The following is a 26,805-nucleotide window of genomic DNA, read 5'->3' on the forward strand; positions in this document are numbered from 1 at the left end:
GCGGGTCTCGAACCCGCAGGCTCAGGCAATCTACTCATCTCAGCCTCCCAAAGGCGCGGGATTACAGGCTGAGCCACCGAGCCCGGCTCCCCCTGCTATTTCATTGTACATTAAGAATTCAACTGCCAACTATGCACAATACATTCACAAACCCTTATTTCTGGTCCAAACGTCTCCTCTGGAATTTAGATTCATATTTGATATGAGTCTATTTGCTATCACTATTTGAAATCTCCTTGTTAGTCCTTAAAGGCTCCTCAAATTCAACATGGCTAACAATCACTTTGACCTTCAGTCCAAACCTGCTCCTATTTCAGTATCACCATGGCACCATTCTTAACCCCTTTATCCTAATCCAATCTATCACCAACCTTCAACTGTTGGGGATCCACAACCATCAACATTGTCAATGGCTTGACGATCTAGGATCACCTGAAGCAGACGTATCTCCTGATGGACTGTCAGGTCAATGGTAGTCTAACACTATCACAGTGTCTACAATACTCACCACACTTCATCTTATCATGTAGGGGTTTGATCATCTCACATCATCACAAGAAGGCTGAGTTAAGTACAACAAGATATTCTGAGACAGCGAGAAAAGACTATATTCCCATTACTTTTATTATAGTAGGTTGTTTAATTGCTCTATTATTATTATTGATAATCTCTTACTATGCCTAATATATACATTAAACGCTATCATAGGTATGTATGTAGGAATGTATGTACATATGCATATGTATACATAGTGTACACATATGTACATACACAGTGTATACACATGTACATACATACGTAGTGTATACATATGCATAAATATACACAGTGTGAATATACTATGTAGGAAAAGAATAGAGTATATATAGGGTTTAGTACTATCCATGATTTCACACATCCACTAGACTAGAGGTATGGGAACTTATCTCCCCTTGGATAAGCAGGGAACTACTGTAATTTTATGATCAGGTCCCAAAAAGATTCCAAGGTTTCTGACCTATTGAAGCCATTTTTTGAAATGGGGAAGGGTAGAAGGAGAAGCTTTGCCAGTAAAGGGAAGAGGAAGTATGTACTCATGGTAGTTTTTGTTTGTTTGTTTTGAGTTGGAGTCTCACTCTGTCACCCAGACTGGAGTGCAGTGGCACGCTCCTGGCCACCACAGTCTCAATCTGCTGGGCTCCGGCGATCCTTCTGCCTCAGCCTTCCAAGAAGCTGGAACTACAGGCGCACGCTACCACACCCGGCTAATTTTTGATTTATTGTAGAGATGATGTCTCACCAAGTTGTCCAGCCAGGTCTCGAACCCATGGGATCAGGCAATCCACATGGTAGTTTTAAAAGTTAGCCTACAAGTTCTTTAAAACTCTTCTCATCAAGAAGTAGAGATTAATTCCTCTCCTCGTGAATCAGGACTAAACTTAGTGACTCACTTCCAACACACCAAATATGGCATAGGTGATACCATGTGACTTTTGAGGCACTATCATAACAGTTGATAAAGCTTCCAAATGGCTTTCTCTCAGAATGCTTGGTCTTGAAACCCACCCCCCAGTGAGCAAGCTTAGGCCACAAACAAAGGCCACATACAAGTGTCCTAGCCAATAGCCCCAGCTGAAAACTTTGCTAAAGCCAGCATCAAGCACCAAGCACGTAAAAAAGGAAACCTTCGAGATGATTCTAGCTCCAGTCACTATCAGACAACAATCACATGAGATTCTGGGAGAGAAAAGTATAGCTGAGCTCAGTCTACTTCAGAACCATAAGAATTAATAGTAATAAATGGTCGCTATTTTATTCCATTAAATTTGGAGTTGCTTGTTACACAGCAATAACAATGGTAGCAATAACAAGGAAAGCATAACTTCACTCTTAAAATGAGCATATTTCATTACTCAAACATGGATAAAATCAGGAAAATAACTCATTTCCGTTCTTAAAGTGTAACCCACATTATGGAAACTTGTAAAATAATAAAGAAAATTTAGCATATAATAAATTTAACAATCACCAAACCAACTATTAAATCTTACTGCCAAAGACAAATAAAATTGATGGATATCAATATAAAAACTGTGCATGAAAATGAGTACTGAACAAGCATATCAATCAAACATGATATACAAATAAAAGGGGTAAGCATATATTAATATAATTAGTGTGAATACTTTCATGAAAAAGATGATTTTCAGCAACTGAGTAAAAAAAGTAAATGAATTTGATGGAAGAAACATTGGGTCTATTTACACATTCCAAATGAAAAAGTTGTAACCAGAGAAAGTTGGTATGCATTTAAGAGAAACATGACGTTAATTACAGAATAAGAAATAAGAAAGATGAAATATTTTAGTGGGTTTTTTTCTGATGCTTTTCAATAACTGATTTTTAAGATAAATGATTCATAATGAGTATGTAAAATATTTAGACAAGTTATTTAAAAGTTATTAGACTACTTGGAGAAGTTATAATAGCATACACATTCCACCAATCATATAAATCAAACACAAAATCGTAATAGTATAAAAAGAAGTCATCAAAACGGCTACTTGAGCATGCTAGGTAAATAAAAATTGCAGCCAGAGAAATAGATTAGGTCTTAGGAGGATATGAATAAGATGAACAGTGGCAAACAAGAATTACTGCCCTATATTCAAGAATTATTACCATATGGGATGACACTATGTATTCTCTTCACCTCAGTCACACATACTCACCATGTTCTCACTCACACTCTTCAGTAGTAACACCTTGTTTTTTGACTACGTTAAGTATGTTACACATACACACACACACATGCATGTATATGTGTATACATTTCTGTCTATATACGCATGTGTGTATGTTTAGAAGTCCATTAGCAGACTGGATAATGACACCATACCATACTTTCCAAAAAACTGAACTATTAAAAACATTACTAGCTGTTTCATACCTGAAGTTGTAGGTACTTCCACAGTAATACTGCTATAGGGTGGAGGAGAAGAGTCCGTCTCAAGTGCTGGTGTTGAAGGAGCAGGATGCATAACCTGTGGTGTTGGGTTTGAAGTGGATGGCTGCTCTATAGCAGATGATTCTGAATTATCCTCTTCATTGTGAAGCTAAGAGAACAAAAGACAAACTTACTGTAATACTACCCTTTTAAAACAATTTAAGCTAATTTTAAAAGATTGTCTCAAAGGATCACTTTTCAGCCAAACACAAAATAAAATGGCTTTTTAAAAAGAACAAAATTGTAAAAGAACATATCAGTCATTAATAAGTTTAGAATTTTGATAGTTTTTTTACAATAAAAATGAAGTTCAAATTCAAACTCATGTAATCCTACAACAGATATCAAGGGTTTACCACGTATCAGTTACTACATACTACAGAGAAAAGCAAAAATCCTAATATCATACCCACAACACCAGATTTACTATATTTGAATCTAGAATAACTGGAAATGAAAACTGACCCAATGAAACAATAAAAATTTATAAACATTCTTAAAATGTGTAGTATTCTACATAGGTTTTCCTAAGTATAAAAAATTACAAAGCAAAATGAGTCAATGTGTATAAAAAAATCTAGAAAATGTTCTTCATTACATTCACTAAATGCTAATATATTAAGATTTGTAATCATTTAACTCGTTTACCCTTACAACAAACCTACAAGGTACAGACTGTTATTATCTCCAACAAAATAAAATAGAAATAAAATATAGTATACATAAAAAATATAAAATAAAGTAAAAATAAAACAACCTAGGAAGTACAGAGACTTGAAGTAACTTGCCAAACATCACAGTGGCTACGAAGAGTATGGCTACACATTCTTTACTTCATTTATAGCAACATTTGAAACAGTCACTCTTTAAGAATTGGTAATAACTATATGTAGGCAGAGGAATATGATAAAAGGCCAAGTGCAGTGGCTCATGCCTATAATCACGGCATTTTGGGTACCAAGAAAGGAGGATCACTTGAGGCCAGGAGTTTAGGCCAGCCTGGGCAACACGCTACAAAAAAAAATTTTTAATTAGCTGGGTGTGGCCTAGCTACTTGGGAGGCCAAGACAGTAGGATCTCTTGAGACCAAGAGTTCGAGGTTACAGTGAACTATAGTCGTGCTACTTGTACTTTTGTCTGGGTGACAGAGTAAGATACTAACTTGGGGAGAAAAAAAAAAAAAGAAGACCCAGTAACATGATATGAGCCAATGGCAACAAAACTGTAAAAAGTGACTCATCAAGAAGGTATTATAATTGATCCTTAAATATATTTGAAATAGAGGCCTTATTATAATTTTTTTCTTTTGAATTCGGGGGTATAGGAGCAGGTTTGTTACATGGGTATATATTGTGTGGTTTAGGTTTCTATTGAATCCATCACCCAAATAGTGAGTATGGTACACCAAATAGGTAGTTTCTTCCTTTAAGAGTCCCTGAGTGTCTGTTCTCACCTTCATGTCCATGTGTACCCAATGTTTGGCTCTCACTTATTAGTGAGAACATGTGGTACTGGTTTTCTGCTTCTGGGTTAATTTGCTTAGGACAATGACCTCCAGTTGCATCTATGTTGCTGCAAAGAACATAATTTCATTCTTTTTTATGGCTTCTCTGGTGTATAGGTACCACATTTTCTTTATCCAGTCCACTACTGATGGGCATATAGGTTGATTCCATGGTTTTGCTATTGTGAACAATGTTTCAATAAACATATGAGCTCGGGTATCTTTTCAGAAAAACAATTTATGTTCCTTTGGATATATACCCAGTAATGAGATTGCTGGGTCAAGTGGTAATTCTATTTGTAGCTCTTTGCGAAGTCTCCAAACTGCTTTCCACAGGGGCTGTACTTGAACTAGCTTGCATTCTCAACAACAGTGTATAAGTGTTCCCTTTTCTCTGCAACCTCACCAGCATCCATTGTTTTTTGACTTTTTAATAAAAGTTATTCTGAATGATTTCTTGCTGTGGTTTTGATTTACATTTATCTGATGATTAGTAATGCTGAGCATTTTTTCATATATTTTTTGGCTGCTTGCATGTCTTCTTTAGAAAAATGTTCATGTCCTTTGCCCATTTTTTAATGGAGATATTTGTTTTTTTCCTGTCAATTTGTTTAAGTTCCTTATAGATTCTGTATATTAGCCCTTTGTTGGATGTACCGTTTGCAAATATTTTCTCCTATTCTGTTGGTTTTCTGTTTACTCTGTTGATAGCTTCTTTTGCTGTGCAGAAACTCTTTAATTAGGTCCCATTTGCCAATATTTGTTTTTGCTGTATTTGCTTTTGAAGACTTAGTCATAAATTCATTGCTAGACCCATGTCCAGAAGGGCATTTCCTAGGTTTTCTTATAATTTTTATAGTTTGAGGTCTTACATTTAAGTCTTTAATCCATCTTGAGTTAGTTTTTGTACATAGTGAGGGATAGGGATCCAGTTTCATTCTTCTGCCTATGGTTAGCCAGTTTTCCCGGCACCATTTATTGAATAGGGTGTTTTGCTACTTTTAAAACTAGCATCTCAGTTTGAAAATAAACTACCAGTTTCCATTTTTATTTAATTTTCACATCTTAATTTATTCTTGTTACTTTAAGAAATTTAATGTCACAAATAATCCCCCAAATAAATTTTGTCACAGAGCCAGTATGCATACAAATCTGAATGTTGTAATGTAGCAAAATGAACAAGAATTTTGGAATTTTGAAAGAACAACATGCAAACTCTTGCTCTTTTAGGAGTTTGGATAAATTTATCTTCTCCATGCTTCACTGTTCACCTATAAGTTCTGAATGCAGTCAAAAATCCTCATAGGGTTGTAAAATAGTACTTGGAAAGCATCTAACTTAACTAACCTACAGAAGGCATTTAGTAAATACTAGTGTCTCCTTCTTCCTTTTTATTTAGTACATTTAATTTCATGAACTCAAAACAGAAAGTATGTGTTACTCTCTAACAATTCAATCAGTAGTCACTCACTTGCCTCTAAAGAATAAAAAAATATACATGCAAAGTGAAACAAGAGGTCACCTTACTGCAGTGCTGCTTCCATATGTCTTGGTAAGTGATCACACCAGCAAAACATTTTGTGTAAGTTAATAAATGTATTATAACTTTAAAAACTCAAAAAGATACCTAAAGTTATTATCAAGTTACCAAGATAACTCTTTCCACATGTCATAACACTAAGGATTATATAATAAAATCAATTCACAGAAATTGAATTCTGTGACCCAACAGTCATCACTGAACTTCATGCCTGTGAGTTTTATGAGCTCTGCATTTGCTTGCAGCACTTCTCCAAACAGGCACTAAATGACTACTCTCTTGACAGCAACCCTTTGCACCTGGCATTACAAAGCATTTCCCATATTTTTTCCTCACATAGTGCCCTGGAGAATTCCTCAATCTTTAGCTGATGATATTTTAAGTGCAAAAATGATAGATGAGCAAGGTAAGGCAAATAAAAAGTAAAGTACAGATATTTACTTGGTAATACCAAATAATTAATAATGAAGGTGTCAGAAGAAAGAGAAAACCATTTTTCCACATCTCCTACTAAAACTGAAAATGTAGATAAAATGAACTTCATTAAAGAAAAAATTTTATATGACAAACAGCTCTCCTCCAGTTCCTACATGAACACTCAGGACCGTATCAAATACATAAATGTGCAAATGTGCTTCCAAGAATGACCAGCTCATTTTAAAAACCTGTTAAAATGTACTTAGATAACTACAAAGAAAAGAATAACTACAAACACTTTTACATATGAGTTCTGAAGTAAAACTTTGGAATCTGTAAACATACTTGAGTTTATTTCAACTGCCCTACCTAACACCTATAGTTTTACTTGTACAAGATTATGATATACAATGAACACTGCTATGCAATATTGTAATTTTAACATCTCTACAAGTAATAAAATTGCCTCTGTAAGTTAACCAACTTCGCCTTTTGAATAAATCCATCGCAAGGGTTCAAATCAAACCACATTTATCAAATTAGACAATACTATTTGAGAATAATTTCCCTTAATCGTATTATCTAATCGTTCTATTTTACATTATGTAACAATCACCTAAACAGAAAAAAAAAGAGGTGAGAGGAGAGGATCTGCTTGTACAGAGTGATGAATTAGCCTCTGTGACCCTATTCCTTCATCATGTCAAAAGCCATCGTTCCAGCTGTTCCTACTAATGAAACTCCAGGAAAAAATGTGGGCAATATAGCACATGAAAACTAAAATATGTATTTAACATAACAACCAGGGTGGTGACAAGTTGCATACTAAATGAACCACAATTTTTTTGCCCAAAGGACAAAAAATGACAAGATGATACCTTGTCATATCTGTAGCTAGTCTTTACTCTTATAAATAACGAATAGTTTTTAAAGATAAGAAAACTATAAGCATTATGATTAACTCTAGCTGAAGTACAACCTTTCAGTGTATAAATTATTGTTTCTTTTACTTTTATTGGCATGTCTCCTATAATATAACCCTTCATTCTAACTTAAGATGATAAAATATTAATTTAATAACTGGAAGCTTTGCTTTTGAGAAGTTAGAGACCTCATTGATTGTTTTCTCAAAGTACCAAGATGAGAATGTGTGGATGTGCTATCAAGTGCTGTCTGGCAGGCAGTGCCCAGAAGCAGAGTCTGGTGGCTTGTCCAACAATATGACCTTTTTCTTACCTTCTTGTTTATTTTTTGTTTTAATTTGGGCACAAATTGCAACTACAAGGAGATAGCTGTAAGCTTTTGTTTAAAAAAATTAATAAGCCATTTTTAAAGTTGTTACAAAAAAGGTTCTCTAAAGAGCTAATGTATTTTTTATACCACTATATCATGCATTTATTATCGGAGACCAGAACTGGGAATAAGAACTAATAGTTGCAATAAGACGAATTTTGGCTTAGTAAAAAAACTTTTTTATTATTAGAGCTAGCTATGGCACAAGGCTTTTTGTCAAACAACACATATTTTCAAGTGGAATTTGGGTGATAATCTGGCAAGGCTGGGGTATAACTAATAGGTTGACCACACACCTGTTTTTTTCTAAGAAACTTCCACTTTATACCTGTTGTTCCACGCAATTTAGCATTTTTCCCACTTGTTTCATTCTCAACAATGTTCCAATTTGATAAAATAATTGGTCAATCTACATATAACGAGCCTCCTGTCCTTAGGAGATATTAGAGAAGAGGACAAGTAATCCTTCTAAACTCTAAGATATGATGCTAAAAAAAAAACTCCAAAAACCTATAGTCATCTCTATCATTGTGTCCCCTTATTTAACACCAGATTTAGAGAAGAAAACAGATTAGAGTTACAATAAAGTCAAACAGCAGAGTCAAGCTACTCATCTAAGTCATCCAAGAAGAAAGTGAGCCACCTCACCTGGGATCCTAGGAATTAAATAACAGTGGGTGAAAAGAGATCTCTGCAGAAAGCCTAAGGGTTCTAAACCAACAGCTCAGAAAAACTGTCTCATTAAACAGTGATGCTCAACAAATAGAGCTAGATTTTCTACCAGAGGAAAGAGCCCTCGATTCCGAGAACTTGCTGCCTTCACTCCTGGAAAATCCAGGAATAACCCACTCCTGCTTAGCATATAATTAAGAGATAACTATAAAAATAAAACCCAGCCAGGTGCAGTGGCTCAGCCTGTAATCCCGTGCTTTGGGAGGCTGAGGTGAGTGGATTGCCTGAGACTGCGGGTTCGAGTCCCGCCTGGGCAACTTGGCGAGACCTCATCTCTACAGTAAATCAAAAAATTAGCCAGGCATAGTAGCGCGCGCCTGTAGTTACAGCTACTTGGAAGGCTGAGGCGGAAGGATTGCTGGAGCCCAGCAGGTCGAGGCTGCAGTGGTGGGGAGCAGCTACTGCACTCTAGTCTGGGCGACAGAGTTAGACTCCAACGCAAAAAATAAAATAAATAAATAAATAAAACCCCAGTGAGGTGTGGCTGCTGTTCTTCATATAAACAGCAGTCCCCAATCTTTTTGGTATCAGGGACCAGTTTTGGAAGACAATTTTTCCACAGATTGGGAGGTGGGGAGAGGGAGAAGGGAATAGGACAGTTTCAGGATGATTCAACCACATCACATTTACTATGAACTTTATTTCTACTATTATTATGTTGTAATATATAATGAAATAATTATACAACTCACCATTGGGAAAAAAAGGCATGGATGAAAGTGGCAAATAAAATAATGGGCAGGCCACACGCAGACTAAAATAAGTGCTGGATTCAGTCTTAAAGCCTGCCACCAGATGCAGCTGTACAGTTGAAGTCCATCAACTTATTTGCCACTCACTGATAGGGTTTTGATATAGGTCTGAAAGCAATTGATTTATTATAATCTCTGTGCAGTCAAACTTCACTGCTAATGTTAGTCTGTATTTGCAGCCGCTCCCAACACTAGCGTCACTGCTTCAGATCACCAGGTATTAGATTCTCGTAAGGAGTGTGCAACCTAGATCCCTTGTGTGTGCAGCTCATAATAGGGCTCATGTTCCTCTGAGACTCTAATGCTACCACTGATCTGACAAAGGATGGAGCTCAGGTAGTAATGCAAGCAATGGGGAGCGGCTACAAATGCAAACAAAACTTCACTGGCTCACCTGTCGCTCACCTCCTGTTGTGTGGGCTGCTTCTAACAGGCCTGGGGGTTGGGGACCCCTGGTATAGACCAGCCCAGGTTGCTCTGCTTATGGAGTAGCCTGCTCTCTGTTATTTCAATAAACTTGTTTTCACTTTCCAACTGAAGTCCCAGCAATATATGAGTACTGCTCTGCCTATAGAGTAGTTTTCTTTCTATTCCTCTTTTCTTTTCAAAAAATTCCTTCCACTTTACCTTGTTGGCTTGTTCTTGAATTATTTCATGAGCGAAGCCAAGAATCCCCTTGGCCAACTTTGGAATCCCCTGGCATGTATCAATCTTAACCTTGTTCTTCAGAGGTCTGATCATAATGGCAATTTTATTTATGTAATCATTCATTTACAATCTTTTTTCCCAGCTAAAGTAAGAGCTCAACAAATGTGAAGGTTATGACTGTCTTGCTAAACACTGTGAAAATAAAAGTCCCCCAAAGCACCCTTGAGTCAGCTTTGGTTAAAATTAAAAAAAAATACAATACAGGTCACCAGTCATAATAAGATAGAAAGCCTTAAAGAGAATGACCTTGGTATCCCAAGTACTTTGAAGTCTCTATCAGCTAGTAATTACCTTCCTTAGTAAGTTAAAGGAGAGGGAGTTGGAGACTTTTTCTCAAAGACCTCTAAAGAACAAATAAGTCAAACAGGTGGGGTAAAGATCTTATATAAAGTTATATTTTCAAAAGTATTAGCAGCTTTTCATATGCTAGAACTACAGCATAAAAATACGAGATTCTAAGATTCCCTCCTTGAATACAACTACACTCACTAGTTGTGTTTACAATACTTTAATTAAATAACACACACTTTTTGAAATGTTTCATCAACAAAAATATAGTCTTCAAAATTCTATTTTGCTTACTCAGATCTCACCTAAGAAAATATGTATTTACAAATCTATATGACAATTATGCCTCCTTATCAATAGGTCTGTAAAAGAAAACAGAATCTGGGACTCCAAAGACACTATGTCAAAGGGAAGATTAAACTTGGGAACTGAGTCACATACAGAAAGACTGCCTGCCTTCCTTTTGTTCCCAAGCAGATAGTTACTAAGATAGAAGGTCACATGATGGCCTCCCTGACAAACTGTTCACAATGAAATTTCTTGTGTACCCCAAATCTTTCAGAATATATCCTCATTATGGACCATGACTAAAATCAGAGTTCTCTTGGATCTTACTCTGACAATGTAAATTAACAGTTTACCTTCACACGTTCGGGACAAGGACGAGACAAGAAATCATCCCTCTGCTCACCCTGAGACAAAAGCTTATTTGACTTCCTCCTGTACTCTATCTTTCCCCATATTTACTCTATCTTTTTTGAATTATAGATTTACCAGGAGCTACGTGAGCTAAGAGCTAGTCAACATAACTGACGGTTCTGTCTCCTCTCTTCATACGTAAAATGTTAATTCACTGAATGATAATCAAAGCATTCACAAGAATGCAACCACCATTTGCTTTACTGCCCTACCCTTCACCTATTTTTCTTCTTCCTCCTTCCTTTTTTTGGGGGGGAGGTATGTGTGTGTGTTGGGGTCTCACTCTGTCACCTAGGCTGGAGTGCAGTGGCACAATCACGGCTCCTCACAGCCTCAATCTCCTGGGCTCAGTTTTTGCCTCAGCTCTCTGAGTAGACGTGAGCCCAGACTCGAGCCTGAATAAAGACCCTTGTGTGTTTGCATCGGAGCTGGCTCTTTGGTGGTCTCTCAGATTTAGGACTTTGGGGTCCAACATGAGGTATACTTGTTAGTGACTTGCTGTGGTGTTAAACAATTAGGGTAGACATGATTGTCTCCCTAAAATCCTTTCCATCGCTCTTTCATTATAAATCTATGGTAATTGGGTGGGAATTAAATCACCTTTCTTCAGGACTCGGACTTACTACATAGGCCAGAATCCTCCTTGGCTATCAGGGTGTACTCTCTCCTCCTGGGCAAGACACCTAGGTCAAAAGTAGGTGATAAGATATTCTAAGATGATCCAATTAGAAGATACCCAAAACTGTCGTGGATGGTTGGGAGATAACTGATGACTAAAAAAGAAGGAAGGCTGGAAGAGTGATAGGCTTCCCCCCAACCTCCAGACCCAGCCCCCATTACTCAACACAGCTAAGGAAACACCAAAAAACTTTTTATTGTGTGTTTTTATTAACAGAGCCAACTAATTTCCAAGATAAACCTGCCTTACATCAAATTATGTTTTATTAAAAATAACAACACAGGGTGATTCTAGTTGTTAAGATTCCCCTTCTTAAGTGGCTTAGGGACTATAATTTAGACACCAAGTTGAGAAGCTGTAGTCACAGAAGCAGCCTAAACTAGGGCTGCTCTGTTGATAACAACATGTCAAGTTACCTTTTAGATATAACAGAGCCACCAACTAAAAGTCAAGTAGCCTGGGTATGCACAACAGGAAAAGCGTTAACCTCTAATAACACCTGAACCCAATGAATCCTCCCCCATTTGCTTGATAACAAAGCTGCTCCAATGCAGGTTTGTTTGTTTCTTCATTTTTTTTTTTAAGCAAAAGACATTTTAAATGAAAATTTTCAGATTTGTGAAACTATTTACATTTTTATGTTTTCAAAATATTGCAATGTTCTGGTATTTACTGGTATTCTATCCAACAAAGGCATTGATAATATAATAATTGTAACTGATAATAAAACGTTTTATCTCTTCTGTTTCCTTAATCAAGCTAAATAAGAACATTTTGACAGATTCTCCAGAAAGTTTCTGATTTGCATGTATCAATATTCAACTGTTGTGAAGCAGTCATCATAATTTAATAAGCAAACATCTGCCCCCAAAAGTTTATTAAAATTGTTTTCCAGAAACTATAGGCCATTGAATATGTTCCTAAACAAGAACATAAATTCCAGCCCCATATTATCCAAGTCTTTACAATAACTACTATTTAGAGATGGCCACTGCTTACCACAGCTAGATAAGACCACTGAAGGAAATCAGAATATTTTACCCTAAAACATACTTCCTTGACATATTTTGAAATGGCTGTTCAGAGGGTCTAAAAACAAAAGAAGTCCGTAAAGCTATGTTTTGGGGGGAAGATTTGCATCTGTAGAGAATCTGCATTGACACTACCACGTTTTCTTGGAAGGTCTGGCCCAATCTAGGAAAGATTAACTGAGAGTCTGACACTTTAAAGGTCTAAAGGAAACATTCATCATCTATATGAGGGATGTTACCTGTGAAATTCTGTCTACACAACAAAGCTACCTTTGACAGTCAGGCCTCCTCTTCCCCCTTTCATAAACTGTTTTGCCATCATAACCTCTTTTGTCATAATCCAAGCCCTCATTCTTTCTGTAATCTCAAAATGGTATATAAGCCTCTGAATCTCATTGGGGGCTGAAGGTAAATCACTCAGTGGTTCTCCCTCATATGCATGTTAATAACTTTGTATTGTATTTTTCCTATTAATCTGCCTTTTGTCAGCTGACTTTTTTTTTTTTTTTTTTAATCCGAGTCTCACTCGGCTCTCACAGGCACACTCACAAGCCACTACAGCCTCAACCTGCTGGGCTCAGGCAATCATTCTGCTTCAGCCTTCCAAGTAGCTGAAACCACGCCCAGCCAATTTTTGGTTTTATTGTAGAGACAAGGTCTTTCCAAGTTGTCCAGGCTGGTCTCAAACCTGTAGGCTCAGGCAATCCCCTCGCCTCCACCTCCCAAAGTGCTGGGATTACAGCTGTGAGCCATTGCAACTGGCTGTCAGCTGATTTTTTAGGAACCTTTCAGAGGGCAATTGGAAAGTTTTTCCTTGCCCCCATACAGTCAATAGTAAAGAGAGCAAAAACAAAAATCACAACGAGTTCACCTTCTCCCACAACAGAATTATAGAGTAGGTAAGGTCAGTGGATTAGGGATAAACTGCCTGACACTCTATATACTACTGGAAGAAGCATCAGTGACTTACAGCATAATGACAAATATTCATACACAGGACTTCTAGTTATCAAAAAAAGAAGTGTAATGTTAAAGAATACATAAACAAAAATAGGTCAAAAGGGGCAATATTATGCAAGTCAATAAAAATGTTAACTCTAGAAAAACAAATTTTATTGGATGAAACACATGAAACAATAGCACACAGAAGAAATATAAATCAATAAAAATGAACAAATATTCTTAGTAATTAAAGATGTAAACCTAAATGTTGGAAAGGAGGAGTTGGAGATAAATTATTGCTAATAAGAATATAAATTCACCCAATCACCTTGAAAAGCAATTTGCCAATTCCTAGTAAAGCTGAAGGTGTGGTATTTTACTAGAAATTTTGGCAATTCCTAGTAAAGCTGAAGATAGGATGGTAAGTACTGAATTCATTTAAATATAGAACCAAGGCTAAATATAGACTAGAGCTAAAGATCAAATAACTTCTGGTAAACAGAAAGCAAACATTATACGCCCTGAAAAAGCAAAAATATAAACAATATGACTCAAAACTGGAGAAAGAAGAGAAGAAAGATCAGTACCACTTATTTCTAATATCTAAAATTTAAATACGCAGTTTTTGAAAATTATTCCAATATCTTACTAGTTTTTATAAACTCTTAATTTTAGTGAAATCTTACATAACCTAAGAGTTCTGTGGTGAAAAAAATCTTTACCTAGAGTTCAGCAGTTTTTTAATAATTTTCCCTTGTTATTAAATTCAAGAAAATCATATTTTTATTTTTTAAAAACAGCAGAAATAGCATTATTCTGCAAACTATAAAATTATTCTTATCTGTATATAAGCATTAATAAGATGATGTTTACCAAATGTTAACATAGATTACTCCCAGTTGGTAAGATGCAGGTACCTGAATTGCTTACTTCTGTATATATAACTTCTGCATTTCAAAAAAATAAGTATATACTGTATAACTCTAAAAAAATCACTACAAAAATACTCACACATTTCAGCCAAATAACTCCCATTTTAATACTATATTCTAAGGAACTAATCAGAAACGTAAAAGATTTCTTTACAAAGCTTCTCACAATGATGTTATAATAATACAAACTGGAGAAAACATATTTGTCCAAAATAGAATAAACATACTATTACCAAGATAATAAATATAAAACACCAATTAAAATGAGTATTTTGAAAGAATATATAACAATATAAGGAAATGCTCATGGTAAGATATGAAAGAAATAACAAAATTGTGTGTCAATACATGAAGCATATATTTTTCCAATTTTAAACAAGACAACAGTTTCAAAATGACAGTTAATAGACAAAATAGGTAGCATGGTTGCTTATAAGGTGTGTTTTTTTTTAACTTTTCTGAATTTTTGTCAAGTACTCTAGAATAGGGATCAAAGTAGGAACATACTTTTTTGTTTTTAATATAGAACAGAATGTGACATGTTAAAGAGATTTTCAATTGTGCATAAAGGAATAACTTTCTACAATATAGTTAAACTTACTGGTAAAATTTCTCAATGATGATAAGCAAGATCATCACAGACTCCACATCCTGCAATGATCTTTTATATATATTGCCATCTTCACAAGAAAAGAAAGTCAGGTACATAAACACATATAGTTATGTTTGTTACTTTCATCAATCATTTAACAGAAATATTTCATAGAGTAATATCAGCATGTATCCATTTAGTGTGATTTTCTAATGAAACCCAGTTTAGAGGTCAAAATGATTCATAAGGGCTTTGTTTCCTTCCTACCTATAACAGGATTTTTCTTCGTGGTGCCCTTTTGCCATAACGAGCTATCAATCACATTATATTTTCATCTATATAGTCTAAAATGGCATTCTGTTGTCACAGTAATACTATATATTTTTAGAGCTCTAATCGTAAGGATGGTACACTAACATTATGAACAACATGCCACCAATGTTTTAACTGCTTTATTCTACCACTCAGCTGATAAAAGACTCTAACAAACTTTCAACAATTCTGTGGGAAAATGATCATTAAGCATCTAGCACAGTCGCAGTAAGCTACTGTGTAGTAACTGTTGTGTTGGTCAGTTTTCTTCCACTGATGCCCAATGTATAAGTACTTCAATCCAGATTAAATTATAGAAGTCAGATACTTCCACATTATCTGAATACCCCACAGAAGAAAGTGCAAAAATGATAGAGACATGTTATAAGAACACAGAAGCAGATGGAAGAGGCTCCTGTTGGCCAAATCTGGGATGATCTGAGCCTCAAAATAAATGATGATGGTATCAGATTATAACTTGCAGAATAAAACATGAATCCATAATTCATACTGATATAAATACGTGGGAGCAAAAGAAAATTCTTCCATACAGAATTCTAATTAATAAATGCAGAAAAAAGATAAAATTAAGAAATCACCATTTGACAACCACCATAGTTATAACTATTTCAGGCAAGAATAAACAATGAAGGCTAAAGTCAATGGGTGAAAGTATAATCCAAAAGGACACTGTGGGATACACTACCAAATAACTAACCTGAACCTGATCAAAACATTAATGTCATAAAAGACCAAAAAAAAAAAAAATTAGAGAATTGCTTCAGGTAAAGAGAGATTAAGAGGATTGTTAACTAAGTATAATGTCTAATCATAGATCAGATCCCAATTTTTAAAAAAGCCTATTATATGACATTAGTAGGAAAACTAGTGAAATATGTTTAGTACTGCATCAGTGTTGGAGATTTTGATAACTGTACTCTACTTATATAGGAAGATGTCTTTTTTAGGAAATACACACTAATATGCTTAGATGTAATGAAACATCATTTCTTCCATTTACTTTCAAATGTTTCAGAAAAAATGTGTGGATACATGTACACTCATATAAAGAAAACATCATAAAGCAAATGTGGTAAAATGTCATCATTTGGGAATACTGGGTAAATGACACACAAGGATTCTTTACAGTATTTGTACTACTTTCTGTTAAGATTAAAATTATTTTAAAATAAAATTTAAAGAAACAAAATGTTATATAGTAAAAAAAATAGAATAATGCATTGTATAAAATACAAATACATTAATTTAAAATTCTATAATTCAGTTTCTAACAATTGTCACTCTATGTCTAAAAACTCTTCATGATCATTAACTCTTCTATACCTTCAGCCACTTTGCAAAGTGATCTCTTCACAATCCAACTTCAACTTTCCATGGATGGCACTACATCCTTTAAGGCCCTCTCAAATGAGAATGTTAAGCCTCCCATACCTCCCCCTTATCTGGGAACAAGAAGACAAGAAACATTTTCTTGGATATTGTCAATTCCAGATCAAGATGATCTCTTAAAGTTCACTCTGTCCATACAGCCTGGCGGTGCCTCTCTCACCCTATACTTATTACAGTACAAATCATTCCCAATGAGTAACAATGATTTATAAGCGAACTTCCCACTCCCAATCTTATCCCCTCAATCTTAAATCCTACTATAATACAAGACAACTAAACTATGCTAACATCTCATCTATAAACCAGTAAGTAGGTCGGGCTGTGTGGGTTCATGCCTGTAATCCCAGCACTTTGGGAAACAAGGTGTAAGGAATGCTCGAGGCTAGGAATTCCAGACCAGCCAAGGCAACATAGTGAGACCTCGTCTCTACAAAAAAAAATTAAAAATTAGTCAGGCATGGCAGCACACACCTGTAGTTCCAGCTACTTGGGAGGCTAAGGCAGAAGGACTGCCTCAGCATAGGAAGTCAAGACTGCCGTGAGCCATGAGTGTGCCACTGAACTCCACTTTGGGTGACAAAGTGAGACCCTCCAACTCAAAACAAACAATCCAACCAAGACAAAGTGATACCCAGAATTTAGTGGTCCAGTAAGCACCTCAGTCCGCTACTCTCTTGACAGACTCCCCGACCTGGTTACCATCTAGAACTGCTTCTTCTCAAAAATATTACATTCATTCATCTTGGATCTTGATCCCAATGTTCTCGCCTTTACATGTCTAATGCGCTTACTTCCACATAGCCTATTCTTTGGGTCCTCCATTCAATGTCACTTGTTTTACCTTCTATCCTATGTATCCTGGGTTATAAAATGAAAAACTTGCATGACGCTCACCGGGAACCTCAATCCCCTAGTCCCTTTATCCTCAGCCACATCTACCTCATCCAGACCTAACTTGGGATAAGTTTTTCTACTTATCTTTGAGTGGAGGGAAGAAAACAAATCACATGACTATGTAAGTTGGTGCCACTGCAAATTAAGTTTCCAATCCAGCAGGGTCATCAGAATCAGTCATCTCCATGGCAGGTGTTTCAACTCCACCATTCTCCTTTCCCTATTCCCAACCCGACCATGGAACTCCCAGTCAAAATCTTTGCTTCCTACTTCACAGAGGAAAATAAGCTTTCAAGCAAAAATTCCTTCAACTTCTCTCCCCTGCAGCTCCAAACTTAGCATTATGGCATCCATCCTAACTTATGTTCTTTGCTCCCAAATGCCAGACAACTGTACAGAGAAGATCCTGCCTCCCAAAGGATTGTTTTTTCTTTAAATTAGAATCTCTCCTTCCTTTTCAACACTGACTTTTCTCTCTACCCACATGTATATTCTATTCACACCATACTTTAAAAAGAAGAAAACCTGTCCTCAGCTAAAAATAAAGACTTTTCTCCTGCTTTTTGAACTATTTCCATTTCTCCCTTCTTTCCTTCAGTGAGAAACATCCTGAAAAGAAAAATATATATATACACATATACATACATATCTGACTATTCTCATTCTCGGCACTTCTAATTTTTATTTCCTCATCAATCCATTGCCATCTGGCTTTCACTCAAACATCTCTTGCTAAGAATGATGACCTTCTAAGTGTTAAATCCAAAAGCCTATTTTCAGTCCTACTATTTAAATCTTTAATATATTCAACACACTTGACTGTACTTATTAGTTTTTCTTTAGTTTCCTGGGAACTATTTCCTTCAAAGGTATTCCCTATACCTTGACCATTCATCTGTTTCTTTTGTAGGGGTCCTTATTTTCCTCTGCCAACTTTAATCTTTAATTTAGGCTCAGCTAAAATTAAATCCAGAGCTGTGGATACTGTCTCTGACACAAGGACTGGATTGAAGCTGAATGGTGTGTAATTGGTTTGATTTAGTTTAATTTGCAAGGGTATTAAAGCAACTAACCCGATATAATATTGTTAAAGTTATTATTACAAACGTTCTTTTGTCATTTTAAAAATTAGCATGATATACTGTCTTATTTGATTTCACATATTTCTTTGTTTTTTTTCTGAGTTGAAGTCTCACTCTGTCACCCAAGCTGGAGTGCAGTGGCACACTCATGGCCACCACAGCCTCGACCTTCCACCTCAGTCTTCAAAGTAGCTGGAGATACAGGTGTGTGCCATCACACCCGGCTAATGTTTTTTCTTTTTTTTTTAAGTGTAGAGACGAGGTCTTGCCAAGTTGCCCAGGCTGGTCTTGAACCCCTGAGCTCAGGCAATCCTCTCGCCTCAGCCTCCCCAAGTGCTGGGATTGCAGGCGTGAGCCACTACACCCAGCGATTTCACATACTTTTAGAAGATCAGCATGATTTGATGCCAAGAGATCTAAATTTAAGATATAGTTCTACCACTTATTAGCTGGATAACCTTGATTGTGTTATTAATGTCTTTGAGTCTCATTTTCTATGAGTCACACATTTTCATTCAGTCAATCAGTTATCCATCATTCATCCAACATTTACTAAATGCCTAATATGTTCCAGGTACAATACTGGGGGCAGGAAATAGGTGTAAATCCCATCTCATCAATGTTTTTGAACTTTTAGCCTCTAACAGCTGGAAGCTATAAGGCAATGCCATAATACAGTATGACAGTAGCAAGGAAAATAAAAGTCAACATATTTTGTCATTGGTAAACTGTCATAAGACCAGTAAAAAGCAGGCCTGAAACACCTAACTTCCTTCACAGAAAGTTTCATTCTTCCCTCAACAAACACAGCAAAGCTAAGAACAGAATACTCAAGCAAAACTAAATACAGTAACATCAATTACTTAGACATGCTGTTGTTGATGACTCATCCAGGAAGCACAGCAAATGCCAAGACACCACTACAGATGATAGTTAAAGGGCAGATCCATCGAAGTGTTATATGCCAAAGCAAAAACTCTCAAAAATTGACTGTTAAATCTAAACACAAAATAACTTCAGAATATCAGAAGACAAACACACACACTATCACTCTTTCAGTTTCTCTCTCTCAAAGTTAGCAATCAAGCACCCCTATATTGATTCACCATATCATATTTTTTAGCAGACTTTCTTTTTTAGAGATTTGGATCCACAGTAAAAGTCAGCATAAGGTACAGAGATTTCTCATATACCTCCAACCTAAACACATGCAAAATCTCTCCATTATCAACATCCCCAACCAGAGCAGTGCATTTGTTACAACTGATAAACCTAAACTGACCTATCATTACACCCAAAGTTCATAGTTTACATTAGGGTTCACTCTTGGAGTTGTTTCTATGGGTTTTTACAAATGTCCACTATTATAACAACATACAAAGTATTCCCTAAAAATCCTCTGTACTCCATCTAGCCACCTCTCTCTCCCTGCTAACACTTGGCTATCCCTGATCTTTTTACTGTCTCTAGTTTTGCTTTTCCAGAATGTCATATAGTTGAAATTATACAGTATACAGCCTTTTTGGACTGGCTTCTTTCACTTACTAATATGTATTTACATTTCCTCCATGTCTTTTGTGACTGGATATCGCATTTCCTTCTAGTTCTGAATAATGATCCATTGTTTGGATGTACCAGCTTATCCATTCACCTACTGAAGGACATCTTGGATGCTTCACAGTTTTGACAATTATAAATAAAACTGCTATAAACATACGTGTGCATGTTTCAGTGTGGACCATAAGCCTGCAATTCCTTTCAGTAAAAATACCAAGAAGCATGACTGTTAGATTGTATGCTAAGAGTATGTTTAGTTTTGTAAGAAACCACCAAACTATGTTCCAAAGTGGCTATACATTCTCACCAGCAATGAATGTGTTCCTGTTACTCCCCATCCTCACCAGCATCTTTAGGAATTGGGCATTCTAATAGGTGTGTGTGTAGTGATAAATTAATCGTTGTTTTGCATTTCAAAATGATGTAGAGCAGATATCTTTTCATATGCATACTTGCCATCTGTCTTCCTTGGTAAAGTATCTGTTAAGGTTTTTGACTCATTTTTAATAGGGTTAGGCTTTCTTACTGTTCAGTTTTAAGAGTACGTTGTATATTTGAGTGATAGTCTTTTATCAGATAGGTCTTTTGCAAATCCCTGTCTGTGATTTGTCTTTTTATTTTCTTGGCAGCATCTTTCACAGAGCAGAAATTTCTCATTTTAATGAAATCTGGCTTATCAATTTTTTCTTTATAAAAAGTCATCACCATTAGCTGATGGTACCCAGCATGGTGGTACCCACCTGCTACTTGGGGTTGGGAGGGTGTGAGGATCACTTGAGCCCAGGAGTTCGAGACTTTAGTGAGCTATGATTGTGCCACTGTACTCCAGCCTGGGTGACAGAATGAGATCCCATCTCAAAACAAAAAAGAGAAATGTCATCACCAGACCCAAAGTCATGTGTATTTCCTCCTATGTTATCTTTTAGAAGTTTGAGAGTTCTGCCTTTTACATTTAGATCTGTGATTCCTTTTGAGTTGATTTTTGTGAAAATTGATGCCTGTGCCGAAGTTCATTTTTTTGCATGTGCATGTCCAGTTGTTCCAGCAGCATTTGTTGAAAAGAGCATCTATGCTCTACTGTATTGCCTTTGCTCCTTTGTCAAGATCACTTGACTATAATATGTGATCCATTTCTGGGTTCTTTATTCTGTTTCCCTAATCTATTTGTCTATATTTTCCATGAATATCACCACATTGTCTTGATTACCACAGCTTTATAGTAAATCTCTTTTTTTTTTTTTCTTGAGTCGGAGTCTCACCACCACAGCCTGGACCTGCTGGGCTCAGGCGACCCTTCTGCCTCAGCTTTCCAAGTAGCTGGAACTACAGGCATGAGCCATTACACTCAGCTAATTTTTTTATTGATTGTAGAAACAAGGTCTCACCATGTTGCCCAGGCTGGTCTCGAACCCATGGGCTCAGGCAATCCTCTCGCCTCTGCCTCTCAAAGTGCTGGTATTACAGGTGTGAGTCACTATGCCCAGCTTATAGTAACTCTTGAAGGAAGTGTCAGTCCTCCAACTTTGTTCTCCTTTAATATTTCGTTGGCTATTCTGAAGCTTTTGCCTCTCCATGTAAATTTCTGTGTATCAACATTCACAGAATAACTTGTTGGGATTTTAATTGGGATTTCACTGAATTTACAGATTAAGTTGTGAAGAACTGTCATCTTAACTATATTGAGCTTACTTGTCCATGAACACGGAATATCTTTCCATTTATTTAGTTTTTTTATTTTCTTCATCAAAGTTTTGCAGTTTTCCTCATATAAATCTTACACAAATTTTGTTAGATTTATACCTAAGTATTTCCTTATGGGGGAATGCTAATATAAATAATATTATGTTTTTAATTTCAGATTCCACTTGTTCCTTGCTAGTGTACAGGAAAACAACAGATCTTGTATTCTGTAACCTTGCTATAATTGCTCATGAGTTTCAGGAAAATATTTGTTCTGTTTTTGTCAATCTTTCAGATTTTCTACATAGATGATCATGCCCTCTGCAAACAAAGATAGCTATTATCTATTCCCTCCTAGTCTGTAAGTTTGATGTCCTTTCTTGACGTATTGCATCAGCTAGAATTTCTAGTATTATGTTGAAAAGCAGTGGTGAGAGGGAGTATCTTTGCCTCATTTTTAGCAACAAAACTTAAGAGTTTCTTACTATCAAGTACAAAATATGCTGTTCTATGGAGGTTTTTAGTAGATGTTCCCCTCCATTCCTAGATTGCTGAGCGTTGGATCATGAATGGGTATTGGATTTTGTCAAATGCTTTCTCTACACCAATTATATGATCATGTGATTTTTCTTCTTTAGCCTACAGATGTGAAGGATTACATTAACAAATTTTTGAATGTTGAAACAGCTTTGCAGACCTGGAATAAATCCCATGTGGCCATGGTGTATAATTATTTTTATACACTGTTGGATGTTACTTGCTAATATTTTATAGACAACTTTTATATCTACATTCATAAGAGATATTGGTCTACAGATTTCTTTTCTTGCAATATAATGTCTTGTCTGGTTTGGGCATTAAGGTAAAATGCTGGCCTTATAAAATAAGTTAGGAAGTACTCCCTCTCCTTTAATCTTCTGGAAGAAATTATAGAGAATTGAAATAATTTCTTCCTTAAATTACTGGTAGGAGCTACGGTTTGTATGTGCCCTCCAAAGTTCATGCAGTGGAAATTTAATCCCCAGTGCAACATGTGAGAGGTGGGACCTCTAAAGAGGTGATTAGGTCATGAGGACTCTGCCCTCATGAATGGAATAATGTTGTTACTGTGTGAATGGGTTCCTAAAAAGGATGAGTTCAGCCCCCTTCCACTTATACTCTCTTGCCCTTCTGCTCTCTGCCAAGAGAAGACACGGCACAAAGACTCTCGCCAGATGCTAGCACCTTAATATTGAACTTCTCAGCATTCACAACTGTGAGAAATAATTTTTTTCTTATAAATTATCCAAGCCGGGCTCGGTGGCTCAGCCTGTAATCCCGCGCCTTTGGGAGGCTGAGGTGAGTGGACTGCCTGAGCCCGCGGGTTCGAGACTTGCCTGGGCAGCGAGACTTCATCTCTACAATAAATAAAAAAATCAGCCGGGCATGGTAGCTCATGCCTGTAATTCCAGCTACTCAGAAGGCTGAGGCGGAAGGATCACCGGAGTCCAGCAGGTCGAGGCTGCGGTGGCCGGGAGCGGCCACTGCACTCCAGTCTGGGCGACAGAGTGAGACTCCAACTCAAAAAAAAAACCAATAAATTATCCAGTTTATGGTATTCTGTTACAGCAGTACAACACAGACTAAGAAAGAATTCACCAGGGAACTCATCTGGACCTGGTGCTTTTTGTTTTGGAAGGTTCATATTTCTTTACTACTGTATAAATAATACTTATTTTCAAGTTACAATGGTCACTATAATGCCACATTTCTAAAGGTACTAGTCAATATAAAAACATTGTTATACTGAAGTTAAAAAAAAAATCTTGACAAGATTGGCTGGCATTTTCTAGTAAAAAATTATACACCTGAATTTCATTAGCGCATTCATTTGCAATAGGAACAAAGATGCACAAGACAAACATATGCTCTCACTGGCCTTTGAAGAAACTAGAGCAAAAATACTACCCAGAGAAAAGTTGAGTAGTTGGTTCTTTACGGTACTCAAATTTCAACAAAGCTACCTTAGTATACAAAATACAACACATTTACAAAATAGTTTTAGAGAAGAAAAACCTGTCAATTTAAATTTCAAACTTTATATTTTGCTCTAAAGAGAAATCTTTAGATAACAAAACTAAAACACTGCTGATGCAAAAAGATTTGAAAGTATTTTATTATATAGTAATTTCATTTTCAATTATGTCAATAAAACACTGTGCAGAAATATTTAATGCACATAAATTAAATAATGATTTGTGCCAGTGAGCCTATCCTCAATCACATACATTGGGCTAGGAAGAAGCAACATACTAGTTAAAGTACATGGAGACTCTTGATTCAAACCCAAGCCTCAGCATTTATTAACTCTGATTGGTTTGGGCCTCATTTTTATCATCTATAAAATGGGAATGGTTTATTTAGAGGGATTTTTTAGAAATATTAATATCTCTAAGTACTTAAAATTAAAAACGGTATCTTAAAAAAATAAAACAAAATAAAGGCTTTCTCTCTTTCTACACACACACACACACACACACACACACACACACACACACACACACACTCTCTCTATTTTAATCCCTACACCAGTCCTCTGAGGCAGATATCATCGTCCCTTTTACAGATGACAAAACTGTAAGGAAGAATTGTCACACCTAGTTAGAGGCAGAATCAAGATTCAAACTCCAGATTTAAATCAGTATCTTTTAATTTTAAGATGCCTTCAATGGGCGAGGTACGATGGCTCATGTCAGTAATCCCAGCACTTTGAGAGGCAGGAGGATCACTTGAGACCAGCAATTTGAGACCAGCCTGGGAAACATAGTGAGTCCTCATCTCTGACAAAAATCAAAAACGTTAGCCGGGCATGGTGGCGCATGCCTGTAGTTCCAGCTTCTCGGGAGCCTGAGGCAGAAAGATGGACTGAGCCCAGGAAGTCAAGGCTGTGGTGCGTTATGATCGTGCCACTGCACTCCAGCTTGAATAACAGAGTGAGACTCTGACTAAAAAAAGAAAAAAGAAAAAGATGCCTCCAATAAAAATCCACAAGTAGTAATCTACCCTGCCCCTCCACAATTGACCTTTCTGAGTATTAGTAATGCTGACTTGAGCGCATATACACACACACACATACCCACACATCTTTGAATTCATCCATCCACTTCTCCTCAATGTCACTCCCTAATCCAAGCCATTATTATCACTTACCTAAACCATTGCCACAGCTTCGTAACTAAATTGCAGACACTGACATTTGGGAAGCCCCCGATGAAAAGACTGGCTCACCAAGAAATGAAAAAATACTGAAACCCACAGATCAGCAAATCAAGAATACAGAAACACATACATAGGACATAAATAGGCACAAAGAAATTCCCAGATTTAAAGCAAACTTTCAACATGAAACCTTCACAACTCTTGCAAAAAAACCCAAAACAACAGCAACAACAATAACAACAACAACAAAACTAGAAGGAAAGTTAATACACAGACAGAAAAAAAAAAATCTCAAAAATCTACAGTTGGCTCTAGTTCCAGCATAGCAGTAGCCCTTTACACGCCAACCCTCCAAACTAAAAGCAACTATAAACTCAGGACAAAATAAAAAAATGAAAAAAAGAAACAAACTCCCTGGACATTCTAAACGTAAAGAAAACAGGCAGGGATGAGGAAGAAAGCTAAAACTTGGAGAAGCAATCTGCATCAGACAAGTTTCCCTTTCTTTGTTGCAGCTTTGCTCTGAGGTGGGTCCACAGGTGAGAGGAACAGAGGCGTGGGCTGCTAAAACCCCAATAGAAACCCTGCTATTTCTAGCCAGAGAAAATGGAACGGAGCCCGGGTACGTCAGAAAGTAAAGGGTAAATGATTAGCTCTTAAGCCATGCTTGTGTAGGACTGATCCAAAACAGATTAGCAAAGGTCTAAAAAATTGAAGATTTAAACCATTATACACAAAGTATGAGACCCTATTTATAATATGAATCTAAGTGAAGTTGATCGTCTACTAAACCAAAAATTTCAAAATTCTCCTGAGGACCATAGCAAAGCATTCAGAAGATACAAGATAAAACCCTAAATTACTATAAATATTGAAAAATATAAATCATTCTCCAGAGTAAAGGAAATTTTAGTAGATGCCAACTCCAAGATAACTCAGGATATAGTTATCATATTAGGATTTTAAAGTAGCTATCATAACTGTGTTCCAGAAAGTAAAGCAAAATTACCTTGAAATGAATGAAAGACAGGAAATCTCATCAGATAAATAGAAAACATAAAAAATGTAAAAAAATAAGCCACATAAACAACTTAGAAGGGAAAAATATGTGAAATAAAAATGCTCTAGATGGAATTAATCGCACAATGAAGGTAAGAGGAAAGAAGCAGTGAACTTAAAGTAACGTATAGAATATACTGACCATAAAGAATAGACAAGGTCAGGTGCGGTGCTTTATGCCTGTAATTCCAGCACTTTAGGAGGCCAAGGTGAGAGAATTGCTTGAGTTCAGGAGTTCAAGAACAGCCTAAGGCAACATAGCGAGACCTTGTTGCTACAAAAAATAAAAAATTAGCCAGGCATGGTGGTTTGCACCTGTAGTCCCACTGCTTGGGAGACCGAGACAGGAGAATCACTTGAGCCTAGGAGGTTGAGGCTGCGATGAGCCATGATCATGGCATAGTACTCCAGCCTAGATGACAAAGTGAAACCTGATCTCAAAAAAATAAAATAAAATAAAAAAGAAGAATTGAAAAAAAAATGGTGACTTTAAAAACCCTTAAAAATGTTAAATTTGA

General features: G+C 36.4%; 1 protein-coding gene across 3 annotated transcripts in view; it reads right to left on the reverse strand.

The window, feature by feature from the left end:
- Window positions 1-26,805, reverse strand: part of NDFIP2 (Nedd4 family interacting protein 2) — a 76,413-nt gene that overhangs the window by 32,596 nt on the left and 17,012 nt on the right. For all 3 annotated transcript variants that reach the window (XM_021712959.1, XM_021712960.1, XM_008059185.1), the window contains exon 2: window positions 2,930-3,095. In XM_021712959.1, coding sequence (XP_021568634.1) covers window positions 2,930-3,095 — 166 coding nt within the window. The remainder of the gene's footprint in view (window positions 1-2,929; window positions 3,096-26,805) is intronic.

This window comes from Carlito syrichta, unplaced genomic scaffold (genome assembly GCF_000164805.1).
Source record: "Carlito syrichta isolate Samal-C Ts95f unplaced genomic scaffold, Tarsius_syrichta-2.0.1 Scaffold303785, whole genome shotgun sequence".
Taxonomy (NCBI): Eukaryota; Metazoa; Chordata; class Mammalia; order Primates; family Tarsiidae; genus Carlito; species Carlito syrichta.